General features: G+C 43.9%; 1 protein-coding gene and 1 long non-coding RNA gene across 3 annotated transcripts in view; both read right to left on the bottom strand.

The window, feature by feature from the left end:
• Positions 1-7,872, bottom strand: part of chrm3a (cholinergic receptor, muscarinic 3a) — a 41,349-nt gene extending 33,477 nt beyond the window's left edge. For both annotated transcript variants that reach the window (XM_088384522.1, XM_088384521.1), the window contains exon 1: positions 7,491-7,872. Coding sequence is in view for 1 of the 2 variants with exons in the window: in XM_088384521.1 (XP_088240647.1) it covers positions 7,491-7,501 (11 nt within the window). In the remaining variant the exon portion in view is untranslated. The remainder of the gene's footprint in view (positions 1-7,490) is intronic.
• Positions 7,873-8,937: 1,065 nt separating this feature from the next.
• LOC148393470 (uncharacterized) lies at positions 8,938-16,662 on the bottom strand. Its single transcript, XR_015860198.1, has 3 exons — positions 16,519-16,662; positions 10,063-10,218; positions 8,938-8,968 (listed from the first exon to the last, which is right to left on the bottom strand). It is a non-coding gene; the product is annotated as an uncharacterized LOC148393470 (long non-coding RNA).
• Between the last annotated feature and the right edge of the window lie 2,300 nt (positions 16,663-18,962).

Raw genomic sequence — 18,962 nt, 5'->3', positions numbered from 1 at the left:
TTAACGCAATTTATAATTTGAATTTTTCACTTCCTTGTGCAATCATCCTCCCAAAAATATTTCATTTGGTTTCACACAGTTAAAAATAAAACTGTGAGTGGCGATAAACAGACGCGCTCTCATCGGCAAAGGTACCGTTGGTTTGGTTGGAAAATAAACCCCTGGACAGAATTGTCTTTGAAGGACTCGAGGAAAACAACCCAAAACGACTTCTTGAAGTAAAAATGGCTGACTTGAGAATTTTGTGGAAACGCCCACTAATTTAGTGAGTTCGGGATTTTGTCAAAGCCTTCCTAAAGCTTTGGCCAAAGAAAATATGTACACGCCCGATTCGCACCAACAAGTGGAGCTTACTAAACGAAGACTTGAATAAGTAATTGGGCGGGAATTAAAAAGGAAGTCAAACACTGGCTTGTGGAGAGTGTCAATAACCTCCGCCACATCCTGATTATGATCTATGGAAAGCAAGCAAGCTCTCACGTTGGCCGCTATTAAAAAAGGGACAGCGGGCAAACAAGGTAAACGTACGCCTCGCTTCCGTTGACTCTCCAGAGAAGTGGATCGGTTTGTTGACTCGCCAGCCAGGTCACCTTACGTGCTCATAGCTAAGCCCGCATAACAAAGCCCGAAGCGGAAGGCGCGTCACAAGGTTTCTCTCAGCGGGATTAAATGCAGAACTGTGACGTGATAGGATTAAAGGGAAGACAAACTCTTCATATGATCTTTTTCAACTGCTTAACGGACTCATCTGGACAAACCCCTAAGTCGTTATTATGAGTTAAAAAAACAAGGAGCACAAAGGGGATTGACATCTGATGTTCGTGTTGGCTGGACACAGCGGATCAATTTTGCAATGCAGCGGATTGAAATTTTGATTGGAACAAGGGCCGAGTGTCCTCAACCTGGTCAGCTCGGCAGCGTTCGCATACTGAAAGCTTCTTTAAGAGTGTGTCGGGCTTCATAAATTAGGCCGCTGCCATTTCATGTTGATATTACTTGGCGGTCTGAAATATTGATGCAGAAAAACTCCAGCCGATTGCCTGTATATGCAATAAATATGTCCAGCTTGGGCCGTGGTAACATTTCAGAGAAAAGATATCAGAGCGAGCCAATAACACATCGCGATTCTTTTTTTATGCCAACACAAGCCTGCCAAAAAAACTTCAGGATGCAGTCACGCCAAGGCTTTATGCTGGACTTTGTGTCTTGTCTGCAGCACCAAAACCAGCCCAGCTGTCGGCTTTGTGCAGGCCACTTTGCTAATGGAGGATGTTGCGCTTGTCCATCCTGGTTTGATTGAGATCAGATTTATGTCATTTGCTTTTACACACAATCTCAGAAGTGATTCCAAAAAAAACCCATGAAGGTTTACGCTGCAACCTCAAAAAAAGAGGACACGTATCAACACTCCTCCCTGACACAAGGGGGCGCAGCAGCGCCAATGACTCACATGAGAAGGAAGCACCTGAATGAGGAAAGTATTTTTTTTTTCCTTCAATAAATTGATGAAGGCATATTTCTACTTGATTGAGTAGATGTATGTGCTCAACCTAAACTATTCTTGTATCGCATTGCCTTGTGTAAAATTGCATCCAACCATATCGAGGTGCATCAAGGTACGTATCGTATCTTCAGGTTCACAAAGATACTCTGCCCTAATTATTGAGATTGCTCTTTTGACTCCAATCGATTGTGGCATCCACTGATGTGGAAAAAGAATCAATATTCCTGGCTTTGATTAAGTTCCTTACTTACTTTTGTTTAAAATTGAATAGCTTGTCACCAATCGGGAAAAAAAAAAGCATTTTTGTTGACCCAAATATATTATAATATTTATAATATTTAAAGGACATTTTAGAGGTGTAATTTTAATACCTTGATACATTTACTGATGCTTACCATTCAGTCGGACTCTAATATTGGCGCAGGCCTATGTGGAGCTTTCTGCCAAAAATTGATTTGACCATTCAGGTGGCGCTAGGAGTCAGTCATGCAATCTGTAAAAAAGGACCACAGGTGCAGAATTTCCAAACACGTCCCAAACTCTAAAGCTGTCGCCTGGAGTGAAGCTGCTGTGTCACACGGCAGCTCTTCCCGAAATCTTATCACGCGCACAGCTGGCAGCGGCGCAGCGCGCAAACCGACTCCCATCGCTTGCGAGACGGCCAAAATGTCAACGTGCCAAAATGGGCGAAGCAAAGCCACATTGGAAAGTCAGTCATCGATTGTTCAATGGAAGGTGGTGATGACTTGACGAAACCAGCAGTGTGGTTGGTTCCCGCCATCGCTGCCATCTCGTCTTAAGTGATAATCAGGACCAGTTTGAGCTTCTTTTCCTGATTCAGCAAAAGCCAATGGTCTCGAAACCATCGCCGGTGTCTTTCCGGCCTTCCGCATCAATATGATGACTAACACCGAGAGGTTGAAATGAGATCGCCTGAGGACTGCGAGAAACGCTCTCATGTTTATACGTCTGATGACTCAACACGCGCACGAGTCGAACATTCCCCTTGACAGACGTCATTAGGCAGCGTAACCTGCTCCCCGTCTTAGTAGAATCTGCGGCATGACTGGAGGCAGATTGCTTCTCTTGAAAAGCCTTCACACACACCCACACACACACACGCTCACACACACACACCCACACACACACACACACACGTCGCACTCCCGCTAAAATATTTGATGGAGATAACACGAGATGAGTGCTGTATTCAAGGCCGCTGCAGAACCTTGCGTTTGGAGGATGCACAAAAAAGCGGATGAAAGGCAACAAGAGCATTTGACCAAAGTAGAATACGAGCTGACAAATGGGATTGCTTTCAATCGAGAAAAAAAACAAAAAGTTGATTCAGTTGCAATGTCAATCGTGGATGAGAGCAAACAACCTGATGAGGTCTCCACTGGTCTTTTGTCAAGTGGCTTGTTCACTTGTAAACTGTGATTTATAAAGTCTCTGTGTGATTTCATTTGGGGCGAGTGCTCATTGTACTCTGTATTGTTTTACCCACAAGATTCTGTGAGTTTCTGCCGATATTCGGAAAGTCAAACAAGGGAAGTGCACATTTTTTCTTAACTGCGTGCCTAATATTCATTAATTATATTGTAGAAATATTAAAATGAGTACAATCAAAAGGGAATCGTCACTCTGCTGATACCCGGACGATAATGCAAAAAAACGCATCACTTTTCATCACTTCACAACGTTATTTTCCCCAAAAAACATTTTCATTGATGGGAGAAGAAGTTTCCAGGTATTTCGAAATCTTTCAAAAATTCCACCGAAGTATCAGCGTGGCCAAGGTGCACTACAAGAGGTGACCCCCCCCCCCAGTAGCTCCATCTCTGATGGACAGGTAGGGGTACAAATGAGGCAACAAGTAAGCTCTTGCTCCAAAATTGTGGTTTTGAGCTAATTCAATTAGGCAGAAATTAAAGCATCAGTGCTAGCTTAAGAAACAGATTTGTTTTGGGCTACGAGATGGCTTTTTTGATTGCCCACACGAGCTCCTTCCATCTGTCATGTTTATCAAGTCATCAAATGATGTTCGCAGGCACTGTGCCGCTTTCCTCACACGACCTCTTAAGAAAGTGCTCAGCTGTCACTGGCGGGAAAGCCGAGATTAAATGAGGCAAGAGTGATGGTGTAATTAAAAAAAAAAAAAGGGTTTTGTGGTGTTGATAAATATATAATCAATACTGTGAGAAGACAACACACTCCTCAATCCTAAACAAGACAAAAATTTGCCCCCATCACTTAAATTGCTCCCTATCTGACACTCGACATTTGTTATTTACAAAACGAGGCTGATTTGTTATTTCTTCGCGAGGTGCAGAGAAAATCCATCACAGAGCACTCGCATATTTGAGAGGAATCGGAATTGTCTGCAGTCGGGGAAGGAAGAAAAGACCACAGGAAAGAAAAAGAAAAAGCGTTTGAAGCTTCGTCATGCATGCAGCATTTTAGGATGCCGTGAGTGGCGGCCCTGCAGGCTTTCTCTTCCACCTGTCAAATAGTCTGCACGCTTCCATTTTGTTTTAGTTTTTCAGCTCATTTTTTTCCTCGTCAACAGAAACACTATCGAGTTTTGTGGCCATAGGGTCAATTGAAGATGTCGCGTTTTGTGCGTCAACAAATGTTCCAAACGGCTTCCGTTTTTTTCTTTTGAAGGCCAGAAATGTCTCCCTCGCTTGTCCTTGGCTGTGGCCTGACCTTTGCACTCCAGCCCACACTTACACGCTGGTGTTATCTGGCGCAGTGATGCATGAGTCGTTGTGTAGCCAACATACGCAATATCTCAGAACAAACACAGAGTGACAACGCTAACGACCCGAAAGCGAACGCCTTATTGCCGCCGTGCACGTGACAGCTCAATAAAGGTCACATAAACTCACTGTCAGGGTGGCACACATGATTTGTTTTCAATTTAAAAAAAAAAAAAGTTTCCTTGTGATGATAGTTAGCATTTGCACTGTCAACAAGCAGATATTTGTGTTGGGTATTAATAACACCATCTGTGCTGTGTCCAAATTAATGGTCATAGAAAATATACTCACTGCAATAGGGATACTTGTAGTGTTTAAAGGGCGCACTTTACAGGAACTTTTGAATTGTTGCTATACAAAAAAACTACAATGAGCTAAAATATGCTACTTCCTGTTTTAAACCCTCCACTTTCATGAAGTTTAATGTCAAACTAAATAGTATGTCATCATCTAGTGGTTGACAATGAAATTACACCCAAAATAAATGGGAGGCAGTACAAAATAGGAATTAAGTTCTGCCGCCACAAGGGAGTAAAAGTGAGTGCCACTGCTCTAACCGGCTTAAAAGTCGTCATTAGCATGGATCAGCAGACGTCGGCCGGCCTCTTTCACCGAAGACATTTAAAGGACGACTTCGGTGGTTTCATGCCATTGTTTTAATTATGGAAGCCAAAGGCTCGCACTCGCTTCTGCGCCGTCTAAAGATAGCCGCCGCAACTCGCCCCACCGCGGTCTGCGAGCCTGCGAAAGTGGATTAGAAGGCCTTGAACATCAAGACCGGCTCTAATGAAACCCAATGGGGGATGTCAGCCCGTCTGTTTGACCAGCTGACTCCTGTAAAATAGCAATCAGTGGCTCCTACCGCTCTAGACGGGAAAAGTGCTCCGGTGGTGCCAGGCGCTGCCCGTGTGGCCATGACTGACGGCGGGGGGTGCACAGCAGCTAAAGACAGCAACCGAGACAATGAGATGTACGCGTAACATCACAGCAAAAATCTCTTTACTTACTCCCCCCCCAAAAAAAAAAATCAATCGGCCGTAATTAGCTTTGAGCTAAGCGACAATTTGCAAGTGTCAAATTAGTGGGAAGCACCACCGACATGTCATTATCACACCAATTATATTGTCTCCTCATTTGAATAAGATTACAAACAGCACAGTATCGTGACGCCAGAGAGGATTTAATTGACTGACAAGTTGAAGTCGTTCCCTCATCAAGCAAGCGACTCGTATTTGGAATCAATCCATTTATTTTTTTTAATCAAATATGCAAATATAACAAAATCAACAAGTAAGCAGAGCTGCATTGAGTTTAGCTGGATGCACCAAGAGAGATAATAATCATGCTGTCCCCTCCGTGGCTGGGTGTCAAGTCCCTCGCAAACATTGAGCCAAGAATACTGTCTCAAAAGGGAGAATTTCAGCAAGACGAGATGTCAGGTGTGTTAAGTGTACTATCATTTTTTTTAAGCATACGGTCAACAATTTATTAAAACTCATTCAAACTGTTTCAAACTGTGAAAAAACCCCACAAGACTGTTTGTCTCCTCCAAACACATTTCTCCAACCGATAAAGAGGCGAGTCTTGTGTTCACCGTAAAATGATGAGCGATTGCTCAATAAATAGGCAACGTGAGCATGTTTTCTGCCCGTGGCAGGCATAACTCAACACTAAACGCTCACATATGGCAGAAATGGCGACCAACAGTCAAGCCGACAAGCCTGTGCGTCACGACACTCAACCTCCAATTGTTCAGAAAACGATATCATTTCAAATTGAAAATCATCTATCTATGCTAGTGATGTATAGTGACAGGGGGAAAGCTCTTCCACTAGATGGCAGTAAGAACAATTCAACATGTCGCCACGGAGACGACACACACACATTTGTGACTAAAATCAAGACAGCAACATTATTTAAGGATGTCTCCTTTTTTTTTTTAAGTAATGGGCCTGCTTTGTAGCCCCCACCCAGCAACAGACGCATTTGGGAGGGGGAACATCAACAAGAAGATCAATAAGGAGGTGTAGGAAAGTGCAACGAGAAGCATCTATCAAGTCCAGAACACCCTGTTTGCCTTCTCGTCCTTCGGAGCACAGACTGCAGCGCGAAAGTCCAAATAAACACATTCCTGCACCACCTCCAACAGACCAGACACACACACACACGCGCGCGCGCACACACACGTGCGCGCGCGCACACACACACACACACACACACACACACACACACACACACACACACACACACACACACACATACTCGTTCCCCTCACTTTCTAAATGTACTGATGTACTGGAGAGCTCTGGCTAAGTAACGTTTTTTGGGGATTTTGACCAGTTTTCATTTTCTGCCAATGATCTGTTGATTCTCAAAGTGATACGCAGGCTCCCTCTAGTGGTGCGCAAAGAATTACAGAATCAAACTGTGTTTAACTTATGAACTGTATTTTCTACTGTAACTGAATCATTATGGAAGTAGAGGTTTTTTTTCCTAAAATGTAAGGTCAGTGTTAATGTCCGAAGTGTGCTTAATGTTATACATTAACATTAAATGAACTTTTTATCGGAATAAAGCCTTTTCCTTGCTTTGGTCAACACTTAGGCCTACTACACTACTGTAATTTATTTAATGCTGGTCATGATGGTGGCACTATATATCATTTTAGGTGGCACTCGGTGTAATAGGTTTAAGAAACACTGATCTAAATGACATCTTCGACATTTGAGAGTTGTATTGTCAGTACTTTTGTAGAATGAATAAACAGATTGTTGTTGAGAACCATGGTCAGGGACAAAGATTTGCACACAGGGACGCCATTGCCTCTGCTCTTCTTCACTACCATCATCATCATCATCATCATCATCATCGTCACAATTATTACACACCATGCTACAAGATACAACAACCCCAGGGTCACTTGCAAGGAAAGAGGCTACATCAATCCCGCAACAAGCGTGTGTGGCCATGTACGGGCATCACAAACAAACAAGACAAAGACAGCATGTCTATGTAGGGATATTTATAGTCATCCCCTTGTTCTTATTAATACAAATCATTTCGATAATAATAATACAACCTATTGGGTACAGGGTGACATCACCAGTTTGCCAAACTTAAAAAAAATAATAATAATAATAACAACAGCATTCAGCATCATTTGTCCAGCTATTTTTGCAACTTCATGGCACATAACGTAACTTTTCTCATTTCCATCCACTTACCTTTCAAACATTGGCAGCTGCGCACAAAACGGGACTGGGGGAGCCACAATCCAAAACAAGTCAAGCCAGGTTGGACAGGGAGCCGTGGTCCAAGTCCACTGACGCGGTCCGAAGAGGATGAGGAGAGGCTGAACACCTTCTGACAGATCTCTGAGCCGCGCGTTCGCAGGAGGGCAGCGAACAGGAGCGCGCGCGCGGTGTGCGCAGACAGCACAAGCAGGAGGGACCACGTCCAAAAAGACGCACGCACGCACGCAGAGGAGGCGCGCCAAGATTGGTCGGCCAGGCGCTGACGCGTCGGCAGGTGACTCCTCCGCCCGATAAATAGTCCCCTGGGTTGTGCTTCATTGAGGACACTTTCAAGACGCGTTCCACCAAACGTCCCTTCGTGGGGAACCAAGGAGTGATGTCATTTTAGCGCTGGACATAACATTAGGAACACATTTTACATTTCTACGTCTGCTTCTGGCTTTTTCCACAACAGATGCAGTGGTAGAAATTGTTATATATATATATATATATATATATATATATATATATATATATATATATATATATATATATATATATATATGCATGTTTTGATATTATTTACAATCTATATAAGGTCTTTAAACACGCTTAAAATAGTATATAAAATACTGAGGGTGCAAAGCAATGAATAACGCACCAATCTTCTGCCTGTTTTCAGTAAACATTTGTCCCCCCCACACTAAAAAACTGATGTGACAATATGCATCAAAAACAGCAATATAATCATGCCCAAATTTGTGCAGTACGAACCTTTATCACTACAGAACCTTTATCACTACACTACTGATAACTTGAAAGTGATAACTTTCTGTAGGTGTAAAAACCAGGATTGCCTCATTTCTCGACAAACGAGGCTGTGCTAAACTACATTTCATTCTTCTTCTTTTCAAATGTAAATGTCTCATTGAGCTGTTTGCCGCCGCTTAGTGGTCAATACTGGAATTACACCTAATTTGTACACAGATTAAATATATTGGTAAGCATAAAGAACTTGGAGAGCAACTAAAAAAAACACACATTCAAGAAAAGAATTACGGTTGACTTAATTTGTTCTGGCACTTGCCCGAGATGTAATTCAGGTGCCAAAGCCAATGTTTGAACATATTTTTTATAAACAAATATAGCAGTAGGGCTAATCCTGACAGGAATGTCTGTAAGCCAATTACAGCTGCTTCTTGTGCAGGGACCTGAGGAATGGAGCCTCGCAGTTTCAGCCTCGCCACGCGCTTCCTGTTCCACACACACATGCACACACTGAATCTTTGTGAAAACACGCAGACTTGTCACAGGCATGCACGACTTGGACATCATTTTCATACTGTAGATATGCTTATTTATAAGGTTACATAAGACAATATCTGCTAGGTGAGAAAGCGGTCAAACAGATCCTGATCTGGTCAGTTGATGCGCTGTAAAAGTCACCTGGTGGTCGCTCCGCCCCCGACCTGTCAAACAAAATCATTATGGATATTTTTGTAATGACAGTAAAGATTACCGTATTTGCCGGTGTATAGGTCGACGGTGTATAAGTCGACCCCCTAAAATTCGACGGAAATTTACGATTTTATGATATATCCTTTGTATAAGTCGAGCTCAATTGTTGCATTATATTAAACTTCAAAATTCAATCAGAAATATGCAAAATTTATTGACGAAATGTGTTCAAATTCCGGGAGGCCGTGCGCATGCGCAGTGGCCGGAAATAACTCCAGCCGAGCGGATCGGCTGTTTATAAGCACCGCGGAGGAGATCGCGGAGCCTCATTCGACTTCCAGCGGCCGGCGAGCTCGCGCACACCGCCCGGCACCAACGGGAGGCCGGAAATAGCTCCAAGCCGAGCGGATCGGCACTTTATAAGCACCGCGGAGGAGATCGCGGAGCCTCATTCGACTTCCAGTGGCCAGCGCACTCGCGCACGCCGCCTGGCACCACCGGGAGGCCGTGCGCACGCGCCAAGTGGCCGAAAATAGCCCCCGCCGAGCGGATCGGCTGTTTATAAGCACCGCGGAGGAGATCGCGGAGCCTCATTCGACTTCCAGCGGCCGGCGAGCTCGCGCACCCGCCCGGCACATCCGGGAGGCCGTGCGCACGCGCCAAGTGGCCGAAAATAGCCCCCGCCGAGCGGATCGGCTGTTTATAAGCACCGCGGAGGAGATCGCGGAGCCTCATTCGACTTCCAGCGGGCCGCGCACTCGCGCACGCCGCCCGGTTCAAATTTTCTAAGTGCAACGCACAATGAGATGCATGAGAAACGGCCTTGGTTACCATCACATTTGAAGCGATGAATACGAAGTTAAATTTTATGACTCGGTGTATAAGTCGAGGTCGATTTTTTTCGGTCGATTTTGGATCGAAAAAGGTCGACCAATACACCGGCAAATACGGTAAGTTCTTGCTTGTGTTTGTTTAAAAACAAGGGAAGAGGAACACAGCAAAGAAAAAAGTACATAAAGCAGGAGTGAATCTGCAGGACGGATGAGACTCAGGAACCCCGAAGCACTGTGCGGACACAGTCCGGCTGACACTAAGAGCAACTCACCGTCTTTCTCACTCGCTGGGTCCGAGCTCCACGTTGACTCTGCTGCAATTTCACACCGTCTGACTCCACCGAGAGCTGCATCATGAACACACCGATAAGCATGGAGGCCCGTCTACGCTCACCTTGACGGCATCCCTCTTCCTCCTCTTTGCCAATCTGCAGAGTGTCAACAGAATATCAGATAACTGGAATATAAAGTGGAAACTTGAGAAGAAGTTTTTGCTCTGCGGTAAAAAGCATAAAGGAGGATTTGGTTATGTTTATTCAGTAGGATTATTGTGCTGGTATACCAGTGTGCTAGTGGTTAGTACCTCCGCCTCGCAGCAGAGTTTGCTCGTTTGAAACTCATCTCAGTCACTCATACAGTATTAAAATAGCTGACTTTTATTCCAAAAGCGGCAGCATCATATATGATGTAACGCTCATATGGACAACACCAAGGACCCCAGTTGCCCATTTCAAAGCCTATTTTGGTTTTTTGTTCCTCATTTGAAATAGTCGCCTCAACAAAGGGCGCTCAGAGAATATACATGGTGACCTACATACATTCAAAGCAGTTAGATTCCAGCCAACAAGAGCAGAAAGAGAAACGAGTCAGTGTCAATACATAATACACAATTCTTGTTTTCCTTGATAAAATATAAACTGAGCGATCGCAATTGTGCATTACTGCTCCTCAGTTTCTGTCTCCATGTATGAAGTCACGCGAGGCAATCTGATGTTGAACATCATCTGCTCCAACCAAGTTTATTTCTACACGTGAATATATTTCCCACCAGTGTGTTGAACAAATGACTTCCTCCTCTAGAGCTTTCTTTTACATACGGACAGGGGGAGGAAATCCATTGTCGGTAATATGTTGCTCCTGGAGAGATACATTGAAAAGCACTCGGCTCTAATCTCGATTAATTTGTTCCCGGGAAAAGAAGAAGACCGCCCCGAGGTGTATTTTCTATACGTGATGTGAGTGCGTCAAGTCTGTGAATATCAAATGGTGTGTTCAATTACCCGGCCCGACCTTATCTTTAGTTCACCTCCAGCGTTTGTTCACCACCTCGCTGGCCTTGTATTGGCATCTTTTCATCCGCCCCCTTCACGTGAATAAAAGGTTTCATCCTCGCATTTAACGTGTCTGTACGGGTGTGCATTTTAGAAGAATGCTACAGCCCCATTGGAATACTGAAATAAATCAATGATTTTCTTAAGCTCCAGGAGAAAGATAAATCCTGGAATGGTGCTCGGTGAAGACATTGACCATGTTTATGATTTCAAAGACATCTGACAAGAACAGAATAAGAAAAGACGCATGGGTACCTGGAGGGCATCACAAATTGGGGCTTCCTGGAGATTGAGATGTAGGGAAAGCATTGGGAGGGCAATCAGCCGGTAATCGGTCGGAGGTCAACACCCCGCGGTGACACGAACAGCCGCGTTGTGATGTCCAGAGCAATCACAATCACAGAGACTTGAGGAGGTTATAGGAAGTGCGAACAAAGAGACTGATGTCCATCCATGCATCCCTTCAAGTGGGAAAGGAACAATGGCGAACATCTCGGAAATTACTCGAAACACAATTGAAGGGGATGTCGTCACAGCATTGCGTCAATGACACGTTGCTAAGTGCAGTGTGAAAAGGTCAACAGCATACTACGATGCAATTATAAGGTGTACACGTGTCTTGGGTGATCTTCACCACATTTTTTTAAAACCAGGAAGTGGCCAGTCCGCAACCGCCGCCTGATATTCACCAGTCACAAACTCAACTATTCACAATTTTGTCTGTAGAACCTGATTAAAAACTAATAGTCCTCCAGCTTTTGCTATTTCAGTCAATCAAAATATCTCTCAACATCCTAATGCAATTTCCATCTCAGGCTGTCCCATCAAACCATTTGAGAAACTCCGCTAGATGAAAAATTCCTCTTCATGAAATGAGATAAAAATCCGAGCAGCTGCACAAGGCCACTAAGGAGCGGCCAAACCGCCAGGCCCGCCAAACCATCTGCGCTAGTCAGCATGTCGGAACAAAGGCCGGATTAGCCAGAGTTTTTCATGATGATGATGATGATGGGGGGCATTAGCTAATTAATAAAAATCATAATCAGACGAAGGGATTAAGACTCTTGATCAAAACAACCGGTTTGTAATAATTTGGTGGGCTTGCTTGGTTTGCACACAAAAACTCAAACTACAAGCAAAGAGAAAAACACACAGTCGCACAGTCACGCCCTCTCACACACACACATGAACATCAAATACACAGAAGTGGGCCTTTGTGTGGACCCAAAAGGCCGTTTTGCTCCTCGAGGCAGAATAATTAGGGCTCGCCAAATCTGTCATGCAAGTGAGTGACTTGTGGATATGTATCACGCTGGTTTCAACTCATCAGTCAATACGTCGCCAAAAATGTCATTCCACCGTCAAAGAAAGCTTGGCTCTGTGTGCTCTCGGGGCCGCGAGTGTGTGCACTTGATAAGCGATGAGAGCGCCGCAGTGACAAAAACAAAACGAAAAACAAGAGGATGGATAGCGCACGCGAGAAGCCTTGGAGAGCTCCAAGGCCTTCTTCTATGGGGCGCGTGACAGCACAATCCAAAAAAACAGAAGGCGCTTCATCCTGTTTGCTTCTGGAGCAGATTCTTGGCTGAGCTCTGCCACAGACGGCCAGATGTTGACGAAATAAAGAAATAAATAACAATTTAAGAAGCACTCGAGCGATGTGAATGGGGGGGTGGAAAATCCATCCATATTCTGTACTGTGTCCTCACGAGGGTCTTCGGTGATCTAGAACCGGGCCCAGCTGAATTCTAGCTCCACCGTTCTTAGAAAGACAGATGGATGAGTGATGGACGCAAAGATTTTGACAGCAAATACAGACGATGAAAACGAATACGAACAAAAAATATCACACAAGCCAAAATCTCCTGAAATATTTCCAAACCTCACAAAGAAAGTTCCAGTATAGCACATAAGTCCAAAATAGACTAGAGACGAGCCCCCTTCTCACGGATGAGTGGCCATTTTTCTTTTATTACTGATGCGACGTCAAACACGATGATTTGAACGAGAACTATGGAGGTCACTTGACAGCGCTCGGCGAGTTGATAGAGTTTGACTCCCTCCCTAACCAAGACGCCGTCATAAATTCTTAATGCTTGGATAGCTTTTGAGTCTCACGAGCTGGCAGACATGCAGCCCCAAAAAGCTTTACATAGTCTACGACTTCCTCTCGCGACAAAAAAAAATCCATTACAACAATCCCACCTGGACAACCGTAAAAAAAAAATCTTGCAGGTTTGAGATTTGCCTCAAGAAGAACTTTGCAAGAAATATTTCAAAAGGTCGACACCAGATAACGACAACAAAGCGCAACAATAAAAACCTGTACTTTTCCACAAAAACACAATTATTTTTGTTTGTGTTGTAAATTGATGAGCTTCTCGTCTTGTCTTTTTAATTGCATTTCTTTTAGATGCCACCCAATAAGAAAAAAGCTCACCCAAAAAGTTTGTTTATCCCAACCTCATTACGTTTAATCACTTCCTTGAGAACAACATGTTTTCTTGCAATCACCGCTGAACCGTGCTTGGAATTTTTTTTTTGTTTTTGAATTTTCCAAATGAATCAACTGGCGTCTGGAGCAAACAAACATGCCACAAACGGGCCCGGGTGCAATGTTTGTGTTCCTTATTAGGAGGACAAAGAGGTATGATGCGCTGACTCCAATTTGGTGGGAACGCGAGTAGGCCAATTAGCGCAACGTCGGTTGCTCGGCATTCTCATCACCTCCTGTGCCAATCATCATCATGCAATCTCAGCAGACACATTAAGACCAATTTAGCGACATGCATAACCGAAGTCAAATCATGCGTGGGGCTTCACCGTTGACAGGTGGTTATCGCTGACATTTTATTTATTTTTTTAAACTTCCAATCTTCCTCTTGAGCTAGCTAATATGCACGCTGATAATCAGGTTGAATTTCTGCATTTAAAAACATTCAACAATGCAAATTTGAATCCACCTGTGTTGCGCAAGTCCACGGGTCAGGAGGAGACTCCCAAGCTGGTCAAGATAATGAAGCTCTGCTTTGACTTGATTTAGCCGGCGTGCCAAAAGGGGAAAAATTAGCATGTTTTAGCGGAATTAATATGTGGGAAAAGCCAAGCATGGCAGCGAGGAGGGCAACAGATGAGCAGCATACAAATTTGCCGGTCGGCGCTCTGGAGTCGGGACTAATCTTCTGCGGCGAGGGGATTAGAAGGCAGCAATGTCCCAGTATTTGAACCCAGCAGTCACACCCGCTCTATCGGACCCGGGAGGCCAATTTGAGTTGGGCCTCGGGAGAGGACAGATACGCTCCCGCTGACTGACTGACTGATTGACTGACTGACTTCAGCAACAGGTTTGCCACAGGCTTAAAAACAATGTGACTCGTTTCAAACCATAGAAAATAAATCACAAATAATCTTTTTGGCAGATTGATTTGGATGATCTAGTGGTCATTCTTACTCGACACCTCCCAAAAGGATTTTACTTCCCCTGGACTGCTTCTACTGATTATCAGATATTTTTCTGGGGGGGGGGGGGGGGGGGTTCCATCATGGCTTGAAATGAAAATGCTCCCTTGATGGGTTATAAACAAGGCACCTGGAATGAAGACAGCAGCTTGGGGCTGACATTTTATGCAATGAGTTGAATAAAATAAAGGTGAGGATGAGACTCATACAAAGCTGTGAATGGAGCATAAAGTAAAAAACATGGACACATATCAGCAGCCTCATCACACACACACGCACACGCACACAATCCTAATCAGGAATTGATTGCAAGACCAACAAGGAGGCAACAGACGCACACAAACACACACAAGGTTGTGATGAGGATTTTGTTCTGGTGGCCGACCGAGTGTTCCCAAAAAAGTGAACACTCTTGATGACAAATTCATCTCTGAAATCGCTCAATCAGATGCAATGCAGCAAGCTCGTCATCAAAAGTGGCGACACTGCAAATCAGCAGATGGACGGCCTAACACAAAGTGCATGAGATGAGAGAAAAACACGCACGTTTGCCTCATTCAGGTTGCTCATTTCAGGATATTTTTTTTTTGGCTGCTGTAGAGACAAATGCGGGCCAGCCCAGGAAGTTAGGAAAGACAAATTAAGAATATTCATAAAGTGGATTTGAGGATTTCAGCGGCAAGCGCTTATCAGATGTGCTTCCGCTCATCTCGTGTGAACTTTGACCCCCACCCACCCTCAAGGAAATCTTTGAGATTAACGTCAGTCATAAACCGAGTCTGGCTACAACATGTGATAACATCGGCACGATAACCTCACCTGACCTTCAAAAAGGGGTCGCGCATGCAGGACGGACAGGACATGCGCATCTATAAGGGCCAAATCGAGACAAGCTTATCATTTCTCGACAGAAGCTTCGTTTCAAAGCGGCCATTTCCCGGCATCCCTTTTTGTGCCCTGTGTACAGATTTTAATGAGACACTTTGAAAAGGAGCACGAAAGGGTTGGAGAGGCAGAAATCGGAGCAAGAAAATGGTTTCAATCAACATCAAAATACTCTTCTTTCTCTCCTGCAGTTGTCTTCGACAGTCATACATTATTGATGGAAAAAAGTTTTTTTTTTTTTCCAAGACAAGACAGATTGTTAGTGTATTTTAATCGATGTTTCATCAGAAAATTGCGGCATGGAGGCAAAACTATTCTCAGAATCAAATGTATGAGATAGTGGTTAGCCTGTCTGTCTTTTTTTTTTTTTTCTCCAGTGAGTGTCAATTATTTTGCACTACAAAACAAACCTTGAGTCGTTCAACCTCCACTTCACACGTGATCTTTTAGAGCAGGCAATAACTCTGCATGGGTGAGGCAGGGGGGGAATGGGTCATTTCCTAAACTGTTACAGGCCCCACTGAGCCAATTTGCCATCCTCAATTATTGAAGGCAGCACCTGTCTGCTTTTGCATTTCATTGAGTCAGATGGTTGCTAAATGACAAACTTCCACTGCAGACTGGTGAGAAAACAAAACAACCCAAAAAAATCGCACGACTGTACGACGCGTCTCCAGCCACGCAGCATTTCCTCTTACTTAGCGAACATCCTCCAGCCATTTCTTGGCATGCCATTGTCCAATCTAAATGGTAATTTGGAAAGGCTCTTCTCTCATGGCTGCTGCTAATGCGCCTTTACCGGAAGACAGAGACTCCATATGAAAATTAAAACCGTAATGAGAACGCATAGGTCAGTCAGGCAGTCGGGAGGGAGACCACACAAGCACAAATATGAAGCAGCTGCGCTAAAACAGAATTTCAGTCTCCACGCTCGAAATACAAATAAGACTCAGCTTGTGCCGAAAAATGGCTCACATTTCTTCTACTGGGAATGATTCGTCTACTGATTTCCTTTATCAGTATGAACGGGGAGAAGAAGGGAAAAAAAATAACCTTAATCTGAAAGGCGCAACTGGCCGCGAGGTCCCGTAGAGTCAAAGCAAGCAGATGTGCGATTTGATGGGCCGGGCAGACGCGATCTTACAAAAGTGAAATGAGCCTCGGGTATGAGCGTCATTGAGGGCGACACTTGCGCCGTCGCCGTCTCTCCTCCAGCCATCTCGAATTGATTTACACCACGGATTACGTTTCCATGATAGATTTGGGGGGCACAGAGGCGACGTCTCGGGAATGACAGCGACCATCATTCCGCGGGCTCCTCCGTGCTATTCATCTGTCATGTGCCGAACCCGAAGCCCTCTGTCTCAATTGCTTATTAAGCTTCCACATACATTATCAGAAAGGATGAATAATGCAGGGCCGCTGGGTATGATCCATATTTTATTGATTTCACGTTGAGTGTAATGATCAATATGGCTGCATTTGTTTATGGCTGCATACCAGTCACATCACTTCATATTTGTGTGCGTGTGTGGTAAACACACACAAATATATCGTCAATAGCACAAATATGCGTTTAAAGAGGGAATTCGATAGGGGAAGCATACGTATTAGTCGAGACGATTATTCAATCTAAGGTTGGGGATGTAAGGGGCGGGGTCAAGCACAATAAAGAATAGTTTTGATCACGCAACAATTGTAAAGTATAAAGACGTTTCTCTAAATTCAAGGTAATGCGCAACATCGTACTTATTAGACTGGGTGATGTTTATAGCCTTGAAGGTGTTTTCATACAAACCGTAATTATAAATTCATGACTGTCTTGGTGGTGACAGCAAAATCAAGTGGTCCCCCGTGGACACTGTAAATACAAAGAGATTGAAAATCAGGTCAATATCACCATAAAGTGCCTTTGGTGTCATCGGAGCAGAAAAAAATGACAATTGACGTGAAAACCTTTTGGAAAGCAAACCAGCGTGCAACCGAATAATGTTGATATATGAAGGCCCGCCGTGTGCTCATTACATGCTAAGAATAGCTACAAAAAAGTCCACACAATCGACAAGGAAACCTCCCACAATTTGCAGTATTGCCTTGCAGATGATTCATAAAATAAAAGTTTCCAATGGTATGGTAACACAGAGAAGCAGAAAAATAACAACCTGCAAACAACAAACATGAAATGAAGACAAAGGAGTTGCAAATATATAAACAGTATGCAATTTTTAAATGCAGGTCATTGTTTTGATGTCTGGCCCAGCAGAGGCGACGTGAAAGACTCGGTGCACGCCACTGCTAAAGACGCTTTTTTTTTTTCATGTCGGCTTTCCACATATTGTTTTAAATTCCGAGACAACAAAATTCTGTTTCATACTAACAGAGGGAGGACAATCAAAGGAATACATTAGCAGCTTGCTATTATTTCTAACAAGAAATTGTGATAAAAAAAATAGGTCACATTTACAGTGAGGGGGAGTTCATGAATTTTAAATCAAGCATTTCAAACCTTAAAATGTACCAAAGGTTTCCTTCATTTTAAGCTTTGAACTGGATTAAAGGACCGTTAAAGGGTCGCAACATTTTTTAAAGCCTATTTTTTGCCAGCACGTCAAAACAAATGTGAGCGGCGTATGTTGTGGTGTGTTACAGCGGCGTTTCTGGCGGGCACTCGTGGAGGAGTGTGACTGAGACGGACAGCTTGTGTGGTTCAGAGGACTCGGAGTCAGCCCGCCCGCCAACACGTGTCACATACTGTTACGCTTGTACCATCTTACTGATCATATTTTGGGGCCAGCCGGTGTAAATCCAGCAAGCTCGTGTGCAGCTTGATCCATTTGGCAAGAGCGTTGAGAAGACACAAGAAGCCTGGCAAGAATAAACGTTTAATTGGGCACTACTAGCGATGGGCATTCAATTTGCACAGTCTTGCCATAAAATTCAGGAACTGGAGCCGACTACTAATTGTTGTTGAGGAAAATTAGCATGTAAACATGGAAGAGGCAGAAACCACACAGCTGCCCAACTTGGCACTTGACTCAATTCAATTCTTTCAAAGTAGTGATGCGCCAACATGTTTGTCTGTCTTTATCACCAAATAAAATGCCACAAATTCGCCCATAACTGGAGCAATAAAGAGCAATTATTCAAAACGAGCGTGCTGATTAGAGCTATCAATCAGGTAATCAGCTTCCACACATCAACTTGAAGGCCATCCCCAGAGGTGATATAACAAAACATTCCCCTGTAATTATCATTAACTTGGATTCACCGACTTATTTAGTCAATGTCACAAAGACATACGTAGCACACAGTTGCTCACTTTGTTGCTGTCTTAATGTGATTTTGTCAAATAAGGATCAAGAATTATAACACACGTGACAGTTCTTGAGAGCGGGACTGTGTCATGCAAATTCGCGACTGGACACCCTCTGGGCCAATGGAAAGTATGGATTTTGTTGCCATGACAACCCAAGGTAGGGCTAAGAGGTTGAAGTGAA

The sequence above is a fragment of the Syngnathus floridae genome, chromosome 9, assembly GCF_059516105.1.
Source record: "Syngnathus floridae isolate MCC-2025c chromosome 9, RoL_Sflo_1.0, whole genome shotgun sequence".
In the NCBI taxonomy this organism is placed as follows: domain Eukaryota; kingdom Metazoa; phylum Chordata; class Actinopteri; order Syngnathiformes; family Syngnathidae; genus Syngnathus; species Syngnathus floridae.
Note: the sequence above shows the minus strand (reverse complement) of the source record. Positions and strands in the feature narration are given on the sequence as shown.